The sequence below is a fragment of the Leptopilina boulardi genome, unplaced genomic scaffold, assembly GCF_019393585.1.
Source record: "Leptopilina boulardi isolate dan_hultmark-lab unplaced genomic scaffold, ZJU_Lbou_2.1 LbouV2_392, whole genome shotgun sequence".
In the NCBI taxonomy this organism is placed as follows: domain Eukaryota; kingdom Metazoa; phylum Arthropoda; class Insecta; order Hymenoptera; family Figitidae; genus Leptopilina; species Leptopilina boulardi.
The window spans coordinates 1,318,243-1,343,575 of NW_026137965.1; the positions used below are offsets into that span (position 1 = coordinate 1,318,243).

Here is a 25,333-nt window from a genome sequence, read left to right on the forward strand (position 1 = left end):
CAAGAACCTAAGAACTCCTCAATAATTTCTCAATGAGCTGTAAAAAGACACACAGGCGCGTTTCCCATTGTGTGAATGTTGCCAAAACTTGTTATTGTAGCTAGGACTATTTAGAAATAAGACTAGATACTTACATTTATTAAAACTGTTATATTACAATCTCGAATTCCTTGCCTTTGCAAATTAAAATAATACATTTTTCACATCGACGAATTCGAATACATATTCAATGATATTCTTTCAAAGAGCATCAAGCTCGACAGATTCGAATACATATTCAATAATATTCTTTCAAAGAGCATCAAGCATATTTACAATAATTATTATATCTATAAACTTCATCAAGATCTCAACTGCATTAGAAACATATTTAAATTATTCTTTCCAATTAAGCTGGTGACATTATTTTAGGCATTTTCCTCAGGATTATCTCTGAAAAAAGACCATTTTTTAAGCATTTTTATTATTTGTTAGTTTTTTCAAAAAAAGATAGTTACTTGTTTTTAAGAAATTCAAAAACTGATACAAAATTTTGTTACCAATATCGTGAATCAACTTAATTACTAATTCTTTTATTGCTCAATAATTCAAATAATTATATTTTTAAATAATTTTAACTTACCCAACCAAAAAGCCATTAAAATCTGGCGTGTTACCTCCCACGTCTCTAAACAAAGAGGTAAAAAATAAAGATAAAACATTTGAAGCCTCATTTATTCTCCTTGAAGCTCTGGGATTAGAATAAATATCAATTGTTTCCAGAGGGGGTAAAGGATCGTAGGATAAAATTGGTCCATTACTTGGAGCTTGTTGAGTCTGTGAAATACAAAAAAAAATTGATAAGTAAATTTTCAAAATTTACTACAATGTATGTAAAGTGTAACTTTGTTAATATTGCAAAATTACTTCTGAAACCGCGATGGTTACACCTTTCAAATCCGAGAGAATAATGTGTCTCAATATATTTCTCGGTAATTTCCCTTGATATCTTTTGATACGTTTATTTTGGTAAAATTTCACAGCCTCATCTTTAGAATCCACTCTGTCTAAAACAATGTTTACTTGTTTTTCAAGCCAAGGAAGAACCTCGGCTTCTTTCCACACATGATAAGAACGATTTACAAATAAATCCTGCAATTTTTCTAAAGATGGTGAAGTAGTATTGGCAGCTTTACTATTAAAATAATCATGTCCTTGAACCTAACAAAAAAAAAAAAAACGAATATTTTTTGAATTGAAAAAATATTTTCAAAATAATTTGTTCCACGAACAGTTTATTCATAATTACGATTAATTTTGATTTCTTATCTAATTTAAAATTAATTGATTAACATGAAAAACTAAATTAGTTCGGGGTTGCTACAAAAATTTCATTATAATTTTCCCTTTTCTATCAAATTAATTCTATTTAAAAAAATTGTGATAAATGAAAATTCAATCAAATGAGAATTATGTTAAACAAATATTGTATAAAGAACAATTCAAATTCTTAAAGAAATTCACTTACATATTTTAAAAAGTTTAAAGAAATATCAATATTTCAATTATTTTGAAATATCAAAATTAAATTTTTACGAAAAATTTGTACCTACAAAGTTTATTATATACTTTTAAATATTTGCCAAATTTTCAATTGAAAATATTTTAAAATTTAAACATTAATAAAAAATTAAACTTCTAAACTACAACAATTTAATTAATTAACCAAATTTTAACAAAAATTCTTCGAAATTTTAATAATTTGAAAAAATTTTTAATTAAAAGTTCTCTAAAACTCAATTATTGTTAAAAATTTGTAAAAAAAAATTTCAGCAATTCAAATTTATAAAAAATTTCAATTTTAAAGCTTCTGAAATTCAATTAATTTTAAAAATATTTATAGAAATTATTATTTAATTATTTAACGGTCGCTGGACACATTGATTTTTAACACATGAACATATTAGGTACTTTATAATAACAAATCTAGGTTTATAACATTTTTCCATCACTTTTTTTAAAATTCCCTGACTTGTGGCAACCCTGCAGTTAAATGATGGAAAGTAAAGTGAAATTTATTAAAAATGATGAGCCAAAAGTATTGAATGTTCATATGAACGATATTTTTTTTCAACTTCTTCGAGTACGAATTTTATTACAAAATATTGTTTAAAATATCTAAAAAGAAGTTATTAATTTAATAATTGTTTAATTCACTGTTTTATTTTACGTGGTCATCATAATTTTTAATAATTTATAGATTGAAAAAAATAATAATAATAATGAACGTTCAAAACTTTCAGCTCATTAAAAATGAATTTAAATAATTTCCTACCCTCGAATCCGTTTGAACGCTGCATTTATCTAGCAGAGACATCAAAACGCCTGGAAACATAAGGAGAGCATTTTGAAGAAGTTCATTCGCAGTTTCTTGCTCTCCTAAACGAAAATGAGCGAGAGCTAAACTATAAGCGATATTTGGCAACTGAGTCAAATTTCTCGTGCTTTCCCATAAATTGCAGAATTTAATGAACCATTCATATTCTCTTGCTCTTAGGGCGTAGAAATCAATCATTAAAACAACAGCAAGTGGATCATCTACTGGATCTAGCGACAGGAGGAACTTAGAAAGTTCTAAACTAGTCCTGTAAAAACATTTTAAATAACCTTTACCACACTGACATTTAATTTTTTTTCAGTAATGTTTTTTTATGTATTCCAAAATTTGTTTACGAATCAGTTTTTATCCGAAGTCAAATTTCTGAATTATTCTTTTCTTATTAATTATTCTTCTATACCGAATTGGAGAGAAAGAATTTTTATTTCGAATTGAGAAGAAATAATTCTAAATAAAAAAGATCGCATTATTAAAGTGTGTCTACCTGTAACAAGCTCTGCCGCCAACGAACGTGAGATGCTTGAAGAGAACAACATAAAAGGATCGATTTTGTTGTTTCCTGTAATCTAATCGATGATTTGCTGTCGTTAAATTAAAGAGGGGATGAAAGGCATATTCGAGGGTGTATAAAGCTCGTTCAATTAGTGCTGCAGCTGTTGCTAGATCCTCACTTAGCTTGCAAAGCTCGGATAATTGAATAAGCGCATCAACATGGCACGGATGTTGATTTACCATCGACTGAAAAAATATAATAAAGACACAATATTTTTCATGATCAATAATACAAAAATTGTTCAATCGAAATAAAAAAATTTCTAATTTTATATTTAAATAAAAAATAATAAATTTTTATTTGTACTCTTGATTTTTAAAATTGAAAATTGTATATAAAAATAAAATGAAAATAACTATTGAAATTATATTCTAATATGGCGATTAAATTAAGTGACTTATGTTTTTCTTTATTATTATCTTACAATGATGTTTTCGTGATCCGAACTTTCAACGGCTTGAATAAATTTCATTTGAGCTTGTCGATATGATGGTCCGTGTTCGTACATAAAATATTGAATACCACCTTGCGATGCCATTGAAGTATCTAACATCATGGAAAGGCCTGTTTTGGCGAAAGGCAACCAACTGTCTTTTGGCGAAACCAACCATGTTTTTTTTAAATGACCCGTTCGTCTTTTACCCCTTTGTTTGCTGAAAAATCACCCAATTATTCACAAGTGATGAGAAATAATTTCTACTTATTTATATAATTTCTGATTAATTAATTTCACCTATATGAAAGAATATGTTAAAGATGGAAAAGAAATCAGTCAAGCTTCTCATTTTATAAATGAGATTACAACTATTTTATAAATAAAAATTAAATTTTCAATCTTTTTTAACAATACTTAATAACAAAAATAGTTTTTTAAATAATTTTATTCTAACAAATTTTTAAATAAAATGACTAATAATTTATGATTATATAAAACATTATTAACATTTTTTTTTAATACTGACCTGGAAATAAGATTTTGCAAAAAGTTTTAAAGTGAGCTTTTTGCTTAAATAATTTGATAAAAAAAATTTGTATAATATTATATTATTATTATTGAAAATTTTAAACTTTTGTTTAATGAAATTGTTATTCTTCCATATTATTAATATTAATTTTAAAATGTATATTAATTGCAAATAATAAAAACATAATTAAATCTATAATAAAAAAAACTATCAACAAAAATTGCTCACAAATAAAAAATATAATAAATATACGTATATAAATGGAAAAATACTTGTTATATATTGATTCACATTCACATAAAATAACAATTTATATTGATGAATTTATCAATTGATCGAGACTTATATATATGAAGACAACTCATTCTTTATGAGTCAACTACTTGATTTATTCTTCATCAATATAAAATAATAATGATTTATCTGCAGAAATACAAGAAGAAATTTTTTATAAAATAATATTCTTAAAATATCACTTATAAATATTGAAAAATTTAGTAAGATTTCAAAACTGCAGAGAAAAGTTTCTTGAATTTAAATTACGTTGATTCAAATATCATTTTTACTGAAAGAAAGCAGTTAAACGTTAATTATAAATAATATGAATAAATTTCCAAACCTATTAGAATTTGAATCTAATGGTATTTTTGAAATGAAAATAGCATATTTATTTGTATATGCTTAGGTCAAATTATACTAATTATTGTTAAAAATAGGAAGCACATTCAAATATTTTTTAGTGCTGCTACTTATTATGATTAATCATGAATTTTTTTTTATGAAATAAAAAATGTGTAATACTGCTAGTAATAAATTAATTTAAAAAAATGAGGAGCCAACTACTCTAAATGTATAAACAAATAATAATTAATATCTTTCTTGTCCCAAAATACCAAATATAAAATAAGAAAAATAATAAAGTGGACGACCCCTAAAAAAATTATCTTTAAAAAAAAACAACTAACTTTTCTTCGGCTTGAACTGTTTTACTTCCAAATATCCTTTTGAGTTCATTGATTGGATTTAAATGTTTATGATGCACTGACAGAACTTCTTCTTTAGATTTAAGAACAATCGATGTTGAGTCTTCAATGACTACTTGGCTTGTACTAGGAGTTGGTTCACCAAGTAGTTTATTAACTTCACGCACTGTTCTTTCGATCTCATCTTCTGAATCAATTTTTGTTGCACCAACATTTTGCGAGGCATTTTGATTACGATTTTTGCGTTGACGTTTCTTTTTTTTACGTTTTATTTCTTCTTTTTGTCCTTTTTCAATATTTTCTTCCTCTTCTTGACTTACTACATCATTATCGTCTGTAATGTCTTGTTTTTCGTCTTCAGATGAATTATTTAACTATCGGATTCAATCAAATATGTTAAATTTTTTCTTAAAAATCATACAATCCTTTATTTGTTTTAAAACAATTTAATGAATAAATAATACTAATACTATTAGTATGGAAATAATACTATTATTTTTATTAATATTACTATTTTTATGCGTATTATATATATACATAAAAAATGTTCACAACAAAAAGAAAATAAAGACTATATAATCATTTTGAGATACTGTAGATTAAATCTTTTATGATTATATTTGAACCATAAGAAAAAGTACAGTAGATTCTTTTTAGTTGCTTAGATTGTAGTTTTATAATTAAATGTAAATTAAATGAATTTAAATTATATAGATATATCTTTATCAAATTAGAGGTTTTTAGGTTAGGAATGTAAAGTATTTTATTTTGTCAAACTCACCAAAGTGAATGTGTTGAATTTTTTTTGTTTAACGTCTCGAATTGTTGTTTCTTCATTATCACTTGTATCATCAAAATCATTTGTTTTTGGAAATACATTTGAACCATAAACTTTTTTCATATATCGCGTGGACATTGCGATTATACACTCTTTCTCTCAGCTGTTAATGTTTACTCCAAACAAATACAAATTTACCTAAATAATTTACTTTTATAATTCATTAGTTAGTGAAGATTTTTAAAAAATAGAAAATAAAAAAATAACAAATTCACATGAAAAGAGTTAAAATATTTAACTCCAAAAGTAACTTTTCACGATTGTTAAAAAAAAATTGTGTAATAACTAGTTCACTTATAAGAAATTGCACGTCGAATAAAGCTTACTGATTGGTCAATTTTTCCTGAGGAACCAATCAGTGAAGGAAACGTAATTTTCTGATTATTCTCGATGAACTTTGCTTTATGATTATTATTGTCAGTGACACTAGCAAGTGAAACACATATTTTGACAGTTGAAAATTTATCAAGTTTATTTATTATCAAAATAACAATTAAATTATTTAACAACTTTCAATTACCAGTGTATTTTAACACAGTTTGACAGATATATAATTATTGCAATGGTTCATGTTTCTGGAGGTAAGTAGAAAGATTTTTTTAACTGAATATCAACCAGGAAATGACTTATCTGTTTTTGATATATTAACTTTAGTAAAATGCTTCTTTTATAGCATTTTATTAATACTATGCGTTTAAAAATATTATAATTACTTGAATTTTCATTAATTAAAAATCTATATCTTTAATGCATATCGTCATATAATTATACAAAAGTCAATAAAAATAAAAATAAATTTTATCAATCTAAATATTAATGAAAAATGAAAATTATAATTAATTAATTTTGCAGATGGACAAGTGGTTTCATCCAGACCCTGGAGTATAACTCGTTTTGTAGGAGAAATATTCAATGCCATCACACTGTTGTAAGAACATATTTTTAAAGGAATTAAATATGAGAATAAATAATAACATAATTAAAAAAAACAAATTCGATTTTACCTTTTAGTTTCAGTACACTAATTAGTCCAGCCTCAGGCCATTACAACAGTGGAAATTATTCTCGAGGATCTGGATCTGGTGCTGGTTCTGGGTAATTATTTCTTATTGTTTATTAAAATTCTTTAACAAACAAAATTTACAATTAAAAATTTTTCCTTTTTATAGATTCTAATTTTTTCACTGTTTTAATCATTAAACAATAATAAATCAATTAATTCATAACAAGAAACAAAAAATTTTTTTTACACTCTTACGAATTATTGTGTTTTTTTCATATATTTTTAATTGCTAAGAAAGTGACAATTTTCCGTACCTACTCCAATTCAAGCTCATATTTTAAGAAAAATAATAAAAAATTTGATTTTTTATTTAAATCAAATTGATTTTTCCTTACACCACATTTTTCAAAAGTTCATTTCTAAATTAGTTGTTTTTAACAAAATATTTAAACGATAAATTTAATAATAGAAGCTTCTAAAAAATATTTAAATTTTGTATCCACTTTTTATCAAAGAAAATAACAATTTTTGAATTAAAAACTAAAATTGTCCAACAATTCATGCTTTTAAAAATTTTTAATTTTGAAAAAGTAAATATTTTTGTAATATTTTACCTTAAAAAGTTTTAATTACTATAGATTTTGTTTAGAAAATATTCGAACTAATATAAAAATTTTGAACTAAAATTATTCGAAAAGAAATTTCAATTTTAAATGTTTTTTATTTTCAACTCTAATAACTTTGTAATAATAGTAAAATTGCTTGAATAAATCAAACGGTACGTTTAAAATATATTTTTTTAATTAATTGTAGTAATATTGACGTAATATACAGATTTTTAAACAAATACTTTAAAAAGTAGTTTTTTCAAAATTTTATATTTGAAAAGGTAAATAATTTTGCATAAAATATAACTTGAATATTAAAATATTTTCAATTTAAATCATCACGCAGTTCTGAAAGAATTATCTCTAAAAGTATCATTTTTTTAAAAATTAGGCTGCAACAACTTTGGTCAAAATATAATGATCTATACTTATAGTTTGTTGTGAATTTTTCATTTTATATAATTTGTTATTATTGTGTCTCTGTTTCATTATTTCAATTTTTTCCTATTAATTTAGTCTACATTTAATTTAAAAATACCAAAAAATTACAAATGTTTAATAATAGGCGAAAAGAAAATTTTAATTTAAAAATATGTAAGTAGTTTTATTTTTCTTATATTTATTAAAAATTTTTTGCAGTCCACGCCCACCACGACGACCAATCGGCAGGATAAATTTTGATGTTCCCATTCCTGGATGTCGAAGCTGTCAAGGTTAATGACAAATTATATAAAAATCATCAAATTAAATATTTACGAATGTTGTATAAATAATGACTCAAATATGTTGAATATCTGTCAATTTTTGTTTCTAAAAAAAGAATCTTATTTCAATTTATGAAAAATGACTCACTCTTAAAAGTGATTTAATAATAAGAAATTAATAATATATTAATAAAGTTTATACCTGATTTATCAGCATAATTTTTTAAATTATATTCTACAACTAAGTAAAGAAAAATAAAACAGAAAATCGGATAAGTTGCATAATAACGATGTACAACTTTATTAGATATGTTAATCTTTACATTTAAAGTATCACAAATTATAAATGTTACCTGTCATATTATGCATTAAAGACAGGATCAACAAGTAAGAAAAACGGGACCGTTAAAAAGACCACATTATACACATTTATGTTTGTTGATCATTCTCGAGTGTTTTTTTTTTAATTGTATAATTTAAAAAATTCATTTTGAAAAATGTACAGATGAAAAATTTAATTCTTTTGCCTAAGGCTTTTCACATAAACACTATTAAAGACTTGTTAACCGTTTAGTGATTCATTTGATCTTAGTAACAAGACCGGCTGCGACCGTAGTGCCCTGCACTCTCAACATAACTCGGCCAAGTTGTTTAATATCTCTGTACAATTCCATGCAAATTGGTCTCTGTGTTACGATTTCGACGATTGCACTCGAATTTTTCGGTAAGCAACGAGGTTTCTTCTTCACTATTTCGCCCGTACTTTTATTTAATTGCGCGATTAATTTCGTCATCACTGCCGGTTCAATCAACGATTGCAGATGCATTACAACGGGCATTCCCTTTGTGATCGGATTTGTTATCGTAAAAATAACAATATGTGCTTGAAAACAGGACGTTACTGGTATTGGATGATGTACACTGCTAACAATATCGCCAATGGCAATATTTTGTTGTTCCACTCCCGATAAAATCAAAGTTGGCTGATCTCCGGCGAAGGCATGTGTCGTAGGAGATTCATCAATTTGAATTCCTAAAACAAAAATTTACTTCTAATTTCATAGAACTTTACAGTGAGTTTTGGAATATTTCTATTTAATTTTCTTTTTATTATTTTTCAATAAAAAAATTGTTTAACTCTAATTTATTTATTTTTTTTTTGAGTAATTATGAATTTACAAACCTTTCACTTGGGCTGATTCGTTTTGCGGTAAGATGACAACTTTATCGCCTATGGAAAGCAAACCAGTTTCAACATGTCCCGAAATGCAGAATCCGGAACTTGTGCCTTTGAAGATATCATTAACGGAAAAGCGAAGAGGTTTATCGATTGGTCGCTCTGGACATTTGAAGTTATCGATAACACCAACTAAAGTTGGCCCATTGTACCTATATTAATATTAATAATTGAATAATTAAAATTTGATACTTTTTAATATTTTCAATTAAACTCATTCAATTTTTAACTATTTATTAAAATCATTATTTTATCTTTTTTTATAAATAAGATGAAAAATTAAGTTTTTATAAAATATATAAATAAACACTAAATAAATTAAAACATTTATTTCATATTAAAATAATTAATTTTTCTAAGACTTTTTAGATTCAAATTTTAAAAATAATTGAATTTTGGATGAGCTACACTTTTTTTTAAAAAAGTCAGGTATTTTGTTTTTAATTTAATAAATAAATTAATTTTTAATTTTATTTTCTAATATGTATAAGTGAAAAAAGTAAAAATAATCCGAGGCCTGAAATTAGTCTGCAACGACTTCGAGTAAAATATAATGAGATTACTCTTATATTATTATTAATGATTTATGATTTATTATAACTTACCAACTTGCAAGAACTTCTTTTGGCTTTGAAACAATGTTTTCACCAGATAAACCACTGGCTGGGACAAAAGTGACAGCATCCCTGAATCCTACTTGTTTCAAAAAAATGCTCATTTTATTAACAATTTCGTTGAATCTTTCCTTTGACCATTCAACCGTATCAAGTTTGTTAACAACCACTGCCAACTGAGAAACGCCTAAAAATGAAAATCCATAATATAATACATTTTCTATTTACCTAATTGAATTTAAAATTTACTTAAAAGTTATATTTCATTTAAGCAGACAATATTTTAAAATTATTTAAATTCTTCTTATAAAACTTTTACATTTGATTAATTTTTTTATTTTGAAATGTTATGTATTTTATGTTTATTTTAATACAAATTACATGACATTTTACGGTTTATTAAATTATTAATCAGTTTTATTATTATTCAAATTTAAAAAATTGTTTTAAAAATGTATTTTAAAACTCAAAATTGGTTATGAAAATTTATAAATTTATTTGTATGCAAATGTACCTACTAAGTTTTTTTTATTTTATCTGAATAAAAAATTTTGTTCTCATAATTATTTTTATTTTTAAATTCTGTAGCAGAAATGAATTACCTAAAGATCGTAAAAGAATAGCGTGTTCTCGAGTTTGGCCGCCACTATCAAATCCAGTTTCAAATTCTCCTCTAGTTGCATCCACAACCAAAAGGGCAACATCAGCTTGAGTGGCGCCAGTTATCATATTTGGTATAAAATCCTTATGACCTGGTGCATCAAGCAAAGTTATACATTTTGTACTGGTTTCAAATTTTGAGTGACCCACGTCCATTGTGATTCCTCGTTCTCTATAAGATTATTTTCAAAATTATTTAAGTGAATTTTTTTTTATTTTTTTTAAATGAAAATTAAAATGACTTATTAAAATATCTATTAAGACGAAAATTAAAAAATTAAATAACAGAATACCATTACCTCTCTTCGCCAGTTTCATCGAGAACCCAAGCATAAGCAAAGGATTGTTTGCCAATTTTTTTACTCTCCTGTTGATACTTGTGAATCAATTTGGACGAAACCTGTCCCAAATCACAGAGAAGTCTTCCTAGTAAAGTACTTTTCCCAGCATCGACGTGTCCCACGACAACCAAATGCAATTGTTCCTTGGAATCTCCTCGTTTCTTCCTGTAGATAGCAAAAGCGTCTTTCTCTTCAGCAATCTTATTTCTTGAATCCGGTTCAGGTGATGCTGTGCCAGAAATTGGAGACTGACATCTGGGTGTACCTGATTTTGAAAATCCAGATTTTTTCTCCTTGAAACTCGAATCATCCCTCCTCCTAATATCAGGCGAATTTCGCTCCGAGCTTGGACTTTGCGAACGTGGACTTGATATTCGAGAATGAAGGAGTTCTGTATTTTCCGTGCCACTCAAATCAAAACCCTTAACGATTGAACGAGCAGCTGCTGGAACGATTTTTATTGCTGGTTTCGCTAATTGCGAAGCTGATTTTGGTGTCGACTTGTTACCTAATAAAACACTCAATTCAATTAAAGCTAAAGAACTTTGAATCCCTTATCAATGAGACTCTTGCTTATGATTCTAAATTTTCTCTTTTTATTTAGCACAATTGTAAATACAAGTATATTATTTTATAATAACTAATATACAAATACAAAACTTCTCATTTAAGATAATATTACAAAAAAAATGTAGAAAATTTTGATGAAGATCAAACATTTTGAACTAATGGCTAAAATAGAAAAAAAGAGTCACGTATTTATAAAAATTTTATAAAAAGAAATATCGCACAAAAAATGAAGACAATTTTATTTTATATAATTGAGCAATTAAACATTTTATTTTAATGAAGAAAAAAATATCATTTTATTTTACACGTTTGACACAAGAATAAATTTCTAAATTTCAGTTTCATTTTCCTAACATTAAAAAATTTTCATTGATAAAAATTTTTAAATAAATTTAGTGAATTATAATAGAAATTTAATAATGATAGTTAAACACAATTAACGTTCAAAATTACTAATTTGTTTCTATTCAAATTTTTATTCATTGAAATTTTTCATAAATTATTGAAGAATTAATGGTTTAAAATTTGGGTAAAATGAATTTTGGATAAATTGAGGCTACCCTGCTTTAAATTTATTAAATTAAAAGTAAAAATGAAATTATTCACAATATTTTTAATTTATAAACTTTTACACTATTAAGAAATAATTATTAATTTTCCAAAATTCGAATAAATATAAATAAATAAACAAATACAAAAACTGATAAATGATAAAAAATTATTACGGTAATTTGTAAACTGATGTAAAATAAAAAAATAATTTTTAAATCACCAAATTTGTCTATTTCACTAAAATCCAATTTTTAATGGCTCATTTTAGTAAAAATTTAATTATTCTTTCTTTACTGAAAAAATATTTAGAAAACTAATTACTTGCTATTTACAAAAATGTTTTTTGATTTTGTGTCCAATTAATTTTTCCTACACCTTTTTCCTCAAATATTGAAGAATTTTACTATCTGGTGACAATTCCGAAAAGTCAAATCGTGTAATATGTGGAGAAGTTTGAAAATACCAAGCTTTACTTTTTGTAAAAGGTGTTTTCGTTTTCCACCTTCTACATAAAACTTTTCCCAGTGGAGATGCCTTTTTAAAAACAATGTCAACTTTTGTTTTATGTATATTACACGAACTTGAAACACTTGAATCAAGAATAATTACATTTTTTGAAGTATTTTTAGATTCTAAAGTTTGTGGACTTTTCAAATTAAGATTTTCCGTCTCTTTCACGACTATTTCCATTTCGTTATTTAACATATTTCCCTTTTTATCACTACTTGTGTTTTGTTCTTCATGCAAAGTCAAGGAAGAAACGTCTTTTGTAACAATATTTACAATACTATCGGAAAAAGTATTTTTCAAATTTGATAAGTTTTTAAGAGGATTTTCCTCTTTGTTTGCATTTAATGATAAAACTTTCTGTTCTTTGTTCAGTGAAAAAAATGGTTTGCTCGATTTACTTAAATGATGAGAAGTTAAATCTGACAATGAAGTAAATGACGGAGGATTTGTCGATTTTACATCCGATGTTAATTTTGTTAAATTCAATTTTTTGTGACCCTGAATCAAGTCAGATAATGAGGAACATTGTTGTGCTTCGTTATTTTTTTTTAAAGAATTTAAATTTGAAAAACCGGAAAATTTTGGTGAATCTTTTTTAGTATTTAAGACCGAAGAAGAACTCAAACTACTCAAAGATTTTAAATTACTTAAAGGACTCATGGATACATGTTCCTTGGTTTGATCTTGATCAAATTTTGATTGTTTTTGAAATGTTAATTTTGGAATTGTAAATGCATGAAGTTCTGTTTTGCTACCAAGAGCCGATTTATTAAGTGAGAGATCTTACCTTACCGACAAACGAAAACAGCACATGAAAAAGAACAAGAAAAATTACAAGGTCATAATTTTTTTTTTAACAATTTAATTTTAAGAATATTAAAATTAGATTAAAAACATACCTAACGAAAAATCCAAGGGACGTTTATTCGGTGTTTGTTCTGTAAATTATAGAAATTTATTTAAATTCGATAAAAATTAAAATGGAAATTGGTAGAAAGTAACAAAAACATTTTCTCGCATACATTTCTAATAAAAAGAAGTGCAGTAAATTATGAAACTTTTAAGAACTAAATATTTGTCATTTGGAAGACATTTTTTAAATATATTTATACCTTCGGTTTTCTTAGATGAGGTAGAATTTAGAATAGCATCTAAAACCGCTTCCGTATTGTAGTCAAACTCTATAATTCGTTTCTTCAGTTCAGATTCTGCTACCGTGTCACCAATAACGGTTCTAATTGAGTCGATACAGGACATTAATTTTGCAGTGTCTAATTCGCTAAGAGTTGGAGTTTTATAACTAGCCAGTTGATCTTCATGTTCCTCTTCATTGCCTTCTGCAATATTCGGCTCGGTTATGAAAGATGAAATGTTGGCCTGCTTATTTCTGTCATACATAAACTGTTCAGCTGAAAATTAATTTTAATTTAATTTATATTATAATTTTAATTATAATTATTTAATTTATTATAATTTAAATTTACGAGTTGGTCAAAAATATAACATTATTTCTTGATTTTCCTATTTCAGTTTCAATATTTAAATTACAGAAATTAAAGAAATAAGTTGCATCAACTTATAAATTTTTAATATTTAAATTATAAAAATTAAAGTAATAGGTTGCAGCAACTTATAGTTAAAAATTATACAATTAAATAAAAATCAACATTTTCGAGATCCGCTTTTCTTGTAAATTCTAGTTAAGTATCTTCAAAATATTTCTATTAGCATTTTATAAAAATTGACAATTTTATTTCTTGGAATTTAAAAATATAATTACTAAATTATAATATTGTAATTAGCACTTAAACATCAGAAAACTTACCACCAGGAGACACGCAGTAATCGTCTTCCACAGAATGTCCGTAAACATCATCGTAACCATCATATTCTGGAAAATTAAGTTTTAATTAAACTCAACGAATGTAAGATATCTTGAAAATATTTTTCTAAGAGAAAAAACTGAAAATCTAACTTTTCAAATAAGTAAGTCATGGGAACTTAACCTCAATTAATATCACTTACCATCCGAATAATTCATACAACGAACGTCTCTATGTCTCGACATTTTTACTGAATATGTTTATTTATGCTGTGTTATAAAATAAAATCACTGTATTTTATTTACGCTTTTTCATTTTTTTTTCTTTCTAAACAAATGGTATGCAATGGCATGCAATATGTCTCGATTTTACGTAGGATGATGATGTGTGTGTGGGAAGGAGAAGGAAAAGTCGAGTTTGGTCAACATCGACTTTTGTCGATATAGCCCTCTTCTGGTTTGGATTTTTATTTTTTTAATAAAATCAAGGAAGTAAAGTAAAGTAATGTAAATTAAAGGAAAAAAATTAGATATTATTCTAGTTGCTCCTGGAATTTTTTTTTTAAAAAGTTAAAGTTATTTCAAAAATCGACTTTTAAAACTCGAGGACTCAGAGTCGATTGTAAAGTCGAGAGTCGTTCGAGTTGCAATAATCGATTAATTTTTTGCTAGATATTGATAATCGATTTTCGGTTCACGGAAAACCGAGAGAGAGCGCCAAAAAACTCTCCCCACTTTGCCGGTCATCAATGACTTTTTTCATTGGTCCGCGTTTAGCCAATAAGATTACTGGGACTCTGAAGCTGTGGTGGGGATAGAGAAGGAACTGCGAAGCGGAGTGTCAGTCTGCGTTTGCATAAATTCGTTGCGCTTGAAGGGTTTGGAGGGGGTTCAAGAATTTGCAATATTTAATAGAAAAAATGGCGCTAATGTATGCAAAATGTGCAACATTAGATGGGGGGGAGTCGAAAATGGTTAAAAATAGTGCAACGTAATTTATGGATGGCCCCTTTGGTCTTCGAAGAGGTAAGTAGGAAAAATTAATAAATTATTCTGTTGTTTTTTCTTTTTCTCATTCTTACACAATAGATTATTTTATTAAGAACTTCCTAAATTTTTGTATCTTTGGATTAATGTAGTTTTTTAATTACTAGAATTTACTTAGTTTCGGAAGAAAAGTGTATTACTGTAACTTAATTGTTTATTCTAATTTTTGTCTTGTCTTCTATTTTACAGCTCATTGTCAAGAGGTTGAAGCAATCTGAAAGACAACAAAATACAAAATAGTGAGGATAATTTGAGGTCTGCCATGAAACCATCATATAAATCTCGCAGAAATACTTGATCTTGAAGAAGAAAACTACAAAAAAATCGGCTGCAGCAGAGTTTATGTCGTGCAACCATTATTACAACGACGTAGAAGTTCGCCCATGGTGAGTACTAAATGTTTTATTTGCCACTATTGTGATGTCATTTCTAAGTTTCTGAACAATGTGTCGAAAGATTTTAGAATTAAGTATTTTTTTTACAATACTAAATGAAAAACTACGGTTCACTAATCATATATATATCATATTAAATGATAAATAAATATAAGGTTAGGATTCCTGCCAATATATCAATAAAGTATTGGTGTTTTTTTTCACATTTGTTTTGCCTTTGTCAGCTTCTTTTAACCCCAGATAGTATACAACATAGCTGGCTTATACGTATAGAAGTATACAATTGGTGTAAAAAACAAATTTAATATATTTAAATAGTTTGTGAATAGATAATAGTTTTATTTCTCCATTGTGTACTTTTACAAAGTATTACATTTTTTTTCTCACAAGGCCCACAAGCTTAAAAAATAAAATAATAATTGTGAATAAAAGTGAAATACATCAACATAAATAATCAAAATTGTAGTTTGTGAATAGTGGAAAGTGTAAATATTTGACCGTAAAGTTTTTAAAGTGTTTTTATGTGAAGAAATATTAAATCAGATAAGTATTTAAATAATAATATTATTTAAACATTTTTAAATATTTTTTTAAAATTTATTTTCGTTTTTAATTTATAATTTTTAGTTTATTAATTTAATTTTCTGGTACAATTTTATTTTTTTCCGTTAACTTATGTACTTTTTTATTTATTTATTTTTCGTTAAATTTCACTTTTTCGATTGTAGCGCTTCAGTTACGGTGGACATTTTTAAAACATACGTTTGCTTCAAAGGTATGCATTTTCTTCCACAGTGAGGTTTCAGATCTAAGAAATCTGTTTATAATGTTCTCTAAATGAGTGACAGATGTCAAATTACTTGTGCTGGAAATTCCCATAATAAAGTCTGATATAATTTTTTAATAAAAATGGTTGATGAATCGACGAGAAAAACATTAAGTAGCATTCCTTTATTGCAAACTAAAGCTGGACCCCGTGAAAAGGATTTATGGGTTCAAAGATTAAAGGAAGAATATCAAGCGTTAATAAAGGTAAGGTTAAAATTAAAAATAAATAAGTTCCCATATGGTACAGATTCCTATAACCTAAGTAAAATGTAAGAAATTTACAAATTAATAATTAAATTAAATTAATTAATCTATTTCTTATCATCAATTGTTCAATTTAATTAATGTTGTACCATTAGACAATTATTATTTTTAATTTTTTACAATTTTGTAAAAAATTGTATTTTTTAAATTAAATTTGTTTTTAGTATGTACAAAACAACAAAGCTGCAGATAATGACTGGTTTCGTCTAGAATCAAATAAAGAAGGAACAAAATGGTTTGGAAAATGTTGGTACATTCATAATCTTCTCAAATATGAGTTTGAAGTTGAATTTGACGTACGTAATTATAATATTTTATGTTTACAAATTATTACATGACTTGATTTTTTCATATAAATTTAGAAATTAGTTTAAAATTTTTGTAAAACTTTTTTTATATAATTACATTTTTTATAGATCCCTGTTACGTATCCAACTACTGCTCCTGAAATAGCGTTACCTGAATTAGATGGGAAAACTGCAAAAATGTACAGAGGAGGCAAAATTTGTCTCACTGATCATTTTAAACCTTTATGGGCTAGAAATGTACCAAAATTCGGAATTGCCCATGCTATGGCCTTGGGTGTAAGTGAATTAAATTCTCCCCTTCTTTCTTTTCTATAAAAACTTTATTAAATATATTATTATTGTTTATTTGTATTTGAAAATTTATTTTTCTTTTTTAGCTTGGACCATGGCTTGCGGTAGAAATACCTGATCTAATCGAAAAGGGTATTGTATGTCACAATGATGAGGTAGATCAAGAAAAATAATTTTTTGTTAAATTTACTATTATGTACATAATTATTCACTATTTTCTATATTACGAAAGTTATTTAGTTTTCTTACCTATAATAATAATAAAAAATGATTTTAATACGAAAAATAATTTTACTATTTTATATTTGCCCTTTTAATATATTTTGCATATATTTTTGCTTTTTTACAATTTGTACAATATTTACAACTTTAATTGCATTATGATGTTTTTTTACTTGAACCCTTAATTTGATTTAATGTATTTTAAAGTTCTTTGGCATGAGGGTTCTATGAAAAAAAGAACAAAAACTTTTCCTTTATTTCATACGTTTCGGCAACTGATGTGTGCCTTCGTCAGTGAATATTTATTATACTATCTGTAATGATAAGTACAAATGTAACTGTAGAGTGGTGTTTAAAATTTAGATATTGTCGATATTTTAATTTAGTTGTTCAAATATATGAAATTAGTATAAAATTAAATTAACGTAGAAGTTATAAATAATAGATTTATATAAAGAATTTGTAATTAAATTTAACAATTTTTTAAACTGTAAACTTGTATAATAATAGTAAGAAAGATAAGGTGAAGGTGAGAAAAAATAATTTTTTTTTTTTTTTTTTTTTTTTATAATGTGTTATAGAAATTATATCCAAAGGAGAAATTTCATGCCAACAATTTTAACTTACAATCACATGTTTGAAGAAAGTAAGTTAAAATTGTTGGCATGAGATTTCTTCATTGGATATAATTTCTATAACACTTTATAAAAAAAAAAAAAAAAAATTATTTTTTCTCACCTTCACCTTATCTTTCTTACTATTATTATACAAGTTTACAGTTTAAAAAATTGTTAAATTTAATTACAAATTCTTTATATAAATCTATTATTTATAACTTCTACGTTAATTTAATTTTATACTAATTTCATATATTTGAACAACGAAGGCACACATCAGTTGCCGAAACGTATTAAATAAAGGAAAAGTTTTTGTTCTTTTTTTCATAGAACCCTCATGCCAAAGAACTTTAAAATACATTTACAACTTTTATAACGAATTTTTTTTTTTTTTTTACTATTTATCGTTATCGCTAAGTTTAATTTTTTTCGTTTCTTTAATAAGTTCATCGAGTTTATGAATATCTTTCAAAGATATTTGTCCTGTCCCGCGTTCTAATGGTTTTGGTTGCGATGGATCTGGTTTCCATCCAATCATAAAAATAATTTGAAAAGTCGCTGGTATATATTTTGAACCATCTTCTTTGGTTTTACCATATAATTGATTATAAATTGCTGCAGCAGCCATTGTTGTGTCTCTATTTAAATGCAGTTTACGATTTCTCGATGCATTGTTTTCTGCCATTCCTAAAATTAATAATTTGATGGTAAATAAACTTCATTTTTTAATAGAAAGACAGTTTTAGACAAATAGAAAAAATGTTGATAAACCTTTTAAATCCCACATAAGTTCGAACATAGTAGGATAACCCACAACAATTTCATCAGTATCTATTGTCAACATTGTAAATCCTGCCCTCGTCATTAGACTTCCAATGTCTCTAATTTCTGCAAAAGGTGAAATATGTGCAGCCACACCTCCTTCTCTTTCCATTTCCGCTAATTGCAAAGATCCTCTAATTAAATTATTAATATATTTATTAAAATTTTACCTCTTTTATAAGAGTTTTTATTGTCTTTATTCTTTTCAGGCTTAAGTAAGTAAGTGACATACTTTTTTACTTGTTTGATACTTTTTTTCAACAAGGCTACTTTTTTACTACTAATTTTGGCCAAAAGCCACTTAACGCTACTTTTTTCAAAAAATAATTTAAAAAAATAAAATTAATTAAATTAATTATTAATTAATTAATTAATTTAAAATTAATTAAATTTTAAATTTTAGCGAATTTTTTGATTCCTAAAAGCTCTTCGCCAAGTTGATGATTTATTATTGGCCGCGTGAATTACTGCTTTATATAATTATTTTTTACACGAATTTTCATTTTTCAAAATAGCATTTAACATATTAAACGATCATTTACTCAATAGAATTTTTAATTTGGCAATTTTTTTTGACAGAATTTTTTACAAAATTTCTCTTTACCTGTTTTTTTTTAATAATTCTAATTTAACCAAAATTCAGACAATAATTAAATTTTAGAGTATTTTGAATTGAAAAATGTTTTAAATAATTGAAATACCAAGATATTGATTAAAGTTATTAGAAATAATTATTTCAATAAAAAATTTGAATTAAAATTTTTAATAATAATTGAATTTCAGGAGATTTTAAATTAAAATTTTTGTAAATTAGAATTGCTGAAAATTATTAACAAAGTTTCAAACAGTAATTGAATTTTTGAATAATTGGATAAAATTTATTGAAATTATTAATTGAGCAAAGAATTTTAGATAAAAATTTTAGAAATAATTGAATTTTGTAAGAGTTCGAGTTAAGATTTTTAGAAATAATTGAATTTTTGGAGATTTTTAATTAAAATTGTTGTTTTAAAATACTAAATATATGTATTTTATATAAGCTTCCGATTCCAAGTTCTAGGATTTAAAAATTCGAATTAAGTACTTAAAATTCTACTGAATGAGAATTATAATAAATTAAAAATAGATTAAATTAGAATTCTGTTCAAGAAACAGTTGAGTAAAGAGAAATTTTGTAAAATAGAAATTCTGTCAAATAAAAATTCGGTACTTTGAAAAATCCGCTGAGTAAACATTCGTTTAAAAAAAATTCTGTGTTAAATGTTATTTTGTGAAATAAAAATTTATGTGAAAAATGATTTTTATGGAATAATCATATGCTTTTACCGTTGTGCCAAAAACAAAAAGTTAATCCAAATTTAAAAGTAGATAGTTTTTTAAAAAATAGTCAGGAGAAAAATGATGTTAATTTTATTCCTCAGAATTTTTCTTTCAATTTTTTTAGACAAGAAAATGTTTACACTTTAACGTCAAACTTAGAAAACTAATTCTATTTTATTTTAAAGATGCTACTTTTTTTCAATTTTGGGGATACTTTTTCATACTTTTCTTAGTCTCTTACGACGTTTCGAAGCCTGTTGTTTTAAATATCGCTTACCTAAGTTCGTAAAGTGTATCACCACCAAACATTGCACCGATAAAAACACCGTCCGGTTTCAAACAATTAATTATCCTACTAAAACATCCTGGTAGATCGTTAACCCAATGAAGACTCAATGAACTGACAATTAAATCCAAACTATTTGATTCAAGTGAAAATGTTTCTTCATCCATAACTTGTTTATGCACTTTAATTCCATCATCGGTAATATTAGCTTGCTCCAAAAAACTTGGACTCATGTCTGATAATATTACTTCTTCAATTGAATCACTGGTCATATGTTTTGACACATGTCCTCTACCACAACCTAAGTCGAGAGCTTTTTTAAATTTTCTTTTAACATCATAAATTTTATCAGCCAATCTATAACCAACTTCGTCCTTGATATAGTCATAGATTTTTGGATCCGGCATTTTTGCTGCACGTTCTCTTTGAAGTAATTTTGCATTTCTGTCAAATACATTCATAACACTGTTTGCCGGTAATGCAGAGACATGTTTAGTTAGTGTTAAATTTCTTAAACATGTCACAATAATGGGATTTTGTTGACATAATTGATTTGTAACAATTATATCGTTGAGGTTAATTCGAGTTTTGTTTTTAATTATTTTCAATGCACTGTATGATGAAGGTTGACAAAGCTTCAGTAGCATTTTACGTATTTGAGAAATTTATTCTTCACTTTGATAATTAAAATTTCAGTAATTTTCAGTTAAGAATAATTGTTTATTTTTTTTATGGCTAAATGAGGTTATGTGTTGATCACGGGTGACGCCATTTTTAAAATTCTCGAGTTCCCCTGTATGAGGGCAACCGGTTGTTCTTGTATGCGCTCGCATATAGCCTACTATCAGGGGCGTATTTTCAATTATTTATTTTTTGCAATTTTAATAAACAAAACTTTTTAATTGTAAAATAGAAGGAATATAAGTAATATAAATTTAAAAAAAGGAACAAATATTCTCAAGGAAAAGTATTGATAAAAATAATATATTTTTAAAAACAAATATTTTTAGTTTAAATTAATTTAATAATTTAATTAACAAGTGTGGATGTCTAAATGATAATAAAAAGTTCATTTAATAAATTTTTTATTACCAAATTAATTTTTTTATAAATATTATTTAAATTAATAAACTTTAAATAACAGTTAAACGTAAAATTTATTTAAACTAACATTTTTATTCAATTTTCGGAATTTTTTTTTTTTTTTTTTGACTGTCATTATCGGGCAATCGTATATTTTTTACGGCGGCATATATCAATGGCATGCGAGACTTAAGAATGTTTGTTCCATGACCGCCTCATTTGATGGGGCATCATGACAATGGCAGGTTATAAAAACTTGTGTTAAACTGTCCCACTTTTCCATGTTCCCTCGAAGCGTTGAATGGAATGCAATAACTTTAAATTTATCGTTGACTCGAATTGCCAATGTACATTGAAATTCAAACAATATTTGTTCATTCAACAATTATCCAAAACAAATAAACTTTTTTCGAAAATTCAACTAATCAAAAAAAATTAAAATCTAATTTCTAAATTAATAAAATTTATATAAAAACTATATTAAATTAGATTAAAAATATACTTTATAAAATGTAAATAGTAAAACGAAAATAAAAAAAAAAAATTAGCGAACATGTTTTCATTTATAAAAAATACGAACAATTTTTTCTGACTTAATGGAATGAAATAATTGCTTAAAATATAAAAATTTGTTAAAGATGAAATCTTTTGTTATACGTATGTATATAATTTAAAAGAAAAAAAAATTGCGAATGTCTTTTAGTATAATTTGGGAGTCTGTATCGTTGACCTAAAATTGAAATTCGAGACCACAATATAATGATCAGAAAAATGTGCCAGCAGTTTGAATCTGTTTGGGGGGCAAATGTTTCGAATTTTCTGCGAAGGGCCGTTATATCCATTTCAAAAAGGAGTCATCTTTATATATGTATAGTGAGGCCCTAGGGCCCCGCATTTTTACAATCATTATAAAGTCGAGCGTAGTCGCCCTTTTTCGCCTATTAGAATTACAAATACAGCTCATCTTTATAGGGTATATTCAAAGACGGCACGCGCCCTGGGCACAAAACTTTACCACAGTAATTTCTGGCATTTCGCGAGAAATTACTGGGCTTCAAAGTCTTAAAAGTGGACCAGCGGCGCTCCAACGTTATTGTCTGTTTGAACCGACTGTTTCACTTTGCTTATATATATATACCTATATTATTTCATTCCATTTTCTGTCAAAAGTTTTAAACTACAAACTTTACAACCAGAAAAAAAAGTTATACCCTTTACTTTGTATGTATATTAAATGAACGGAAATATATAGCTTGTTAATTAATATATTTAAAAATGGAGAAAAAATAAATTTTTCTTTGTATTTGCTTTTAATTATTATTTAATTATTTAATTTATTTAATTAATCACTATTAATGAAATAATAGGTAAAATAATAGCAAATGGCATATTCTCTATTTAATTAAAATTAACGAAAAAGATACAGTAAGACAATGAATAATAAATTAATTGAAAAATGAGAATGCAAATTAGCATTTTGAATAGAATATAAATAATTTGATTTTTAATTACTTAATTAAATTTTCGTGATATCGATTTATATAGAGAATAAATATAACAAAAAATTCAGACCCCTCTTTGAATAATTATTCAAGCGTAATTCATTTGGCATTCGAGTGCGATATTTTTAATTAAGTCTTCAATTTTAAGGATCCTCTTTAATTAATCCAGAATTAAATTAGACACTTACTGAAGATTTTTGTAAACTTAAATATATACATCACTTTTTAATTGAAATTATTAATTACACCAAGAGAAATCTTTCATTTACGTTTATTTGGGACAAATATAATTTATTTGAATTAAATAAAAATATATTTGTCTCAGAGCCTATACTCTTTAAATCTGAAAAAAATTTAAAAAATTTAAGGGCAAATAAATTTTTTATTCAAATCAAATAAAATTTATTTGAAACAAATATTTGAGATAAATACATTTTTTTTGTCATTAGAAGGCGACATAGAATTTCGAATTATAAAAATTTAATGTAATATTAAATTAATTCAATAATAAATGATAGAATAAAATACGAAATAATAAATTAATTTTATATTAAATTAATTAAAGTTTCGTCAAATTTGAATTTAGAGATAATTTTTTAGAGAAAAACCAAATGAAAACGTGTTGTAATGGAGAAAAGTAAAAGTTTTTACAATAGGGAATAATGTAATGAGAAAAGTTTGTTGAATTCTCATTACATGTATATATATTGGTTTGTCCGGAACATTTTGTCTCGATGTGTGGATTTATCTCCTCGTCTGGTTTGCAGACAAACCAGTTCGTCTTTTTGACAAAATCGACCTTCGTATACGTATACTGTTAAACTAGTTTGAAGCTTTTTCCTCGTTATGGACGAACAGGGACCGGAATGTAATTAAACTGATGGTCCGGATCCGCGGAAACCAAGACGCGTACAAGTACGCGTGCGTATACCTATATATATACACCATTAACTTTACATTCTATGTGAAAACCAACTGCTGGGTTTAAGGTAGACACTTGGGATTTACAACGATATTGAGTGTGTCGGACAGGGTTCTTCTGTTCAATAATTACTATTGCGGCTTCAAGCCCTTCCCTTGCATAGTTTTTAGTTTGTGAGTTTGCCTTACACACCTTCACCGCAATTACCAACGATCCTCTATATGTAAATTGAATTTCATTAAAAGTTCGAACAGTTTCTTATATTCTAAAGTTTGATTATTTTTATTGGATTGTAATTTTTCTGTTAATATCTCCGTATGGTTGGAGTTTTCTATTTCTAATAAGATTCTCGTAAGAAAAATTGAAAAGTATTTTCAGATACTGTTAGGTTGAAAAAGAATTTAAAATTTTAAAATAAAAGGAAAACAAATACTTAACAGAGGAGAAAAACTGATTGATTTTAATATTAATTTTATTATTTTTTCAAATTCTAAACCCAATTTAGCTATATCTATTTTAAGAAAACATTTTCAGATTCTTCTAGATTGAAAAAGTATATTTAATTTTTAAAAATTAAAAAATAGTTTACAAGGAACATCTTAACAGTAGAAGAAAGTCATCAAAAAGGGGTTGTCGTAGAAAACTAAATCGTAATAAATAAATTTCTATCTACGGCAATTACAACAGAACCTACACAGCACAGTATATATTACATCAAGTTTACAGAAAGCTTACATGTAAGAAATGTAAGTAGGTAACATCGTAAACTGTCAGTGGACTTACTATTAACTTAAAATGTATGTTTTACTGTAAGCATTACAAGTATGATCGTGGTAAGCTTACTTAATAAGGTCATGGTAAGTTTACATGTAAGGGACTGTTCACAAAATACGTAACGCTTCCAGGGAGAAGAGGGGGTCAAGTTATTTGTTACGGACAGCCAAAAAATGGCGCTAATGTTATGTAACTAAGCGTTACTTATTTTGTGAATAGCCCCTAAGGTTGTGGTATGTTTACCTTGTAAGCTTACTGCAAGATGTTACCTTGTAAACTTGCTGTAAGGTTACTGGAAGCTTATACTGTAAATCT

General features: G+C 25.9%; 4 protein-coding genes across 4 annotated transcripts; 1 reads left to right on the plus strand and 3 right to left on the minus strand.

Moving 5' to 3' along the window:
- Positions 1–130: 130 nt before the first annotated feature.
- Positions 131–5,966, minus strand: LOC127288578 (transcription factor 25). Its single transcript, XM_051316117.1, has 8 exons — positions 5,660–5,966; positions 4,861–5,252; positions 3,355–3,583; positions 2,862–3,115; positions 2,315–2,624; positions 907–1,200; positions 623–816; positions 131–432 (listed from the first exon to the last, which is right to left on the minus strand). Exons 1-8 carry the CDS (start codon positions 5,792–5,794, stop codon positions 408–410), a joined length of 1,833 nt encoding a protein of 610 aa, XP_051172074.1. The 5' UTR covers positions 5,795–5,966; the 3' UTR covers positions 131–407.
- Positions 5,967–8,304: 2,338 nt separating this feature from the next.
- On the minus strand, positions 8,305–14,897 carry LOC127288576 (protein HBS1). Its single transcript, XM_051316113.1, has 9 exons — positions 14,541–14,897; positions 14,341–14,406; positions 13,628–13,924; positions 13,415–13,453; positions 10,842–11,391; positions 10,485–10,714; positions 9,874–10,069; positions 9,215–9,420; positions 8,305–9,064 (listed from the first exon to the last, which is right to left on the minus strand). Exons 1-9 carry the CDS (start codon positions 14,581–14,583, stop codon positions 8,610–8,612), a joined length of 2,082 nt encoding a protein of 693 aa, XP_051172070.1. The 5' UTR covers positions 14,584–14,897; the 3' UTR covers positions 8,305–8,609.
- Positions 14,898–16,604: 1,707 nt separating this feature from the next.
- On the plus strand, positions 16,605–17,759 carry LOC127288587 (ubiquitin-fold modifier-conjugating enzyme 1). Its single transcript, XM_051316126.1, has 4 exons — positions 16,605–16,811; positions 17,036–17,167; positions 17,288–17,455; positions 17,557–17,759. The coding sequence occupies exons 1-4, from the start codon at positions 16,689–16,691 to the stop codon at positions 17,641–17,643; spliced, it is 510 nt and encodes a 169-aa protein (XP_051172083.1). The 5' UTR covers positions 16,605–16,688; the 3' UTR covers positions 17,644–17,759.
- Positions 17,760–18,604: 845 nt separating this feature from the next.
- LOC127288584 (arginine-hydroxylase NDUFAF5, mitochondrial) lies at positions 18,605–21,505 on the minus strand. Its single transcript, XM_051316122.1, has 3 exons — positions 20,729–21,505; positions 19,081–19,265; positions 18,605–18,996 (listed from the first exon to the last, which is right to left on the minus strand). The coding sequence occupies exons 1-3, from the start codon at positions 21,382–21,384 to the stop codon at positions 18,707–18,709; spliced, it is 1,131 nt and encodes a 376-aa protein (XP_051172079.1). The 5' UTR covers positions 21,385–21,505; the 3' UTR covers positions 18,605–18,706.
- Positions 21,506–25,333: the final 3,828 nt, after the last annotated feature.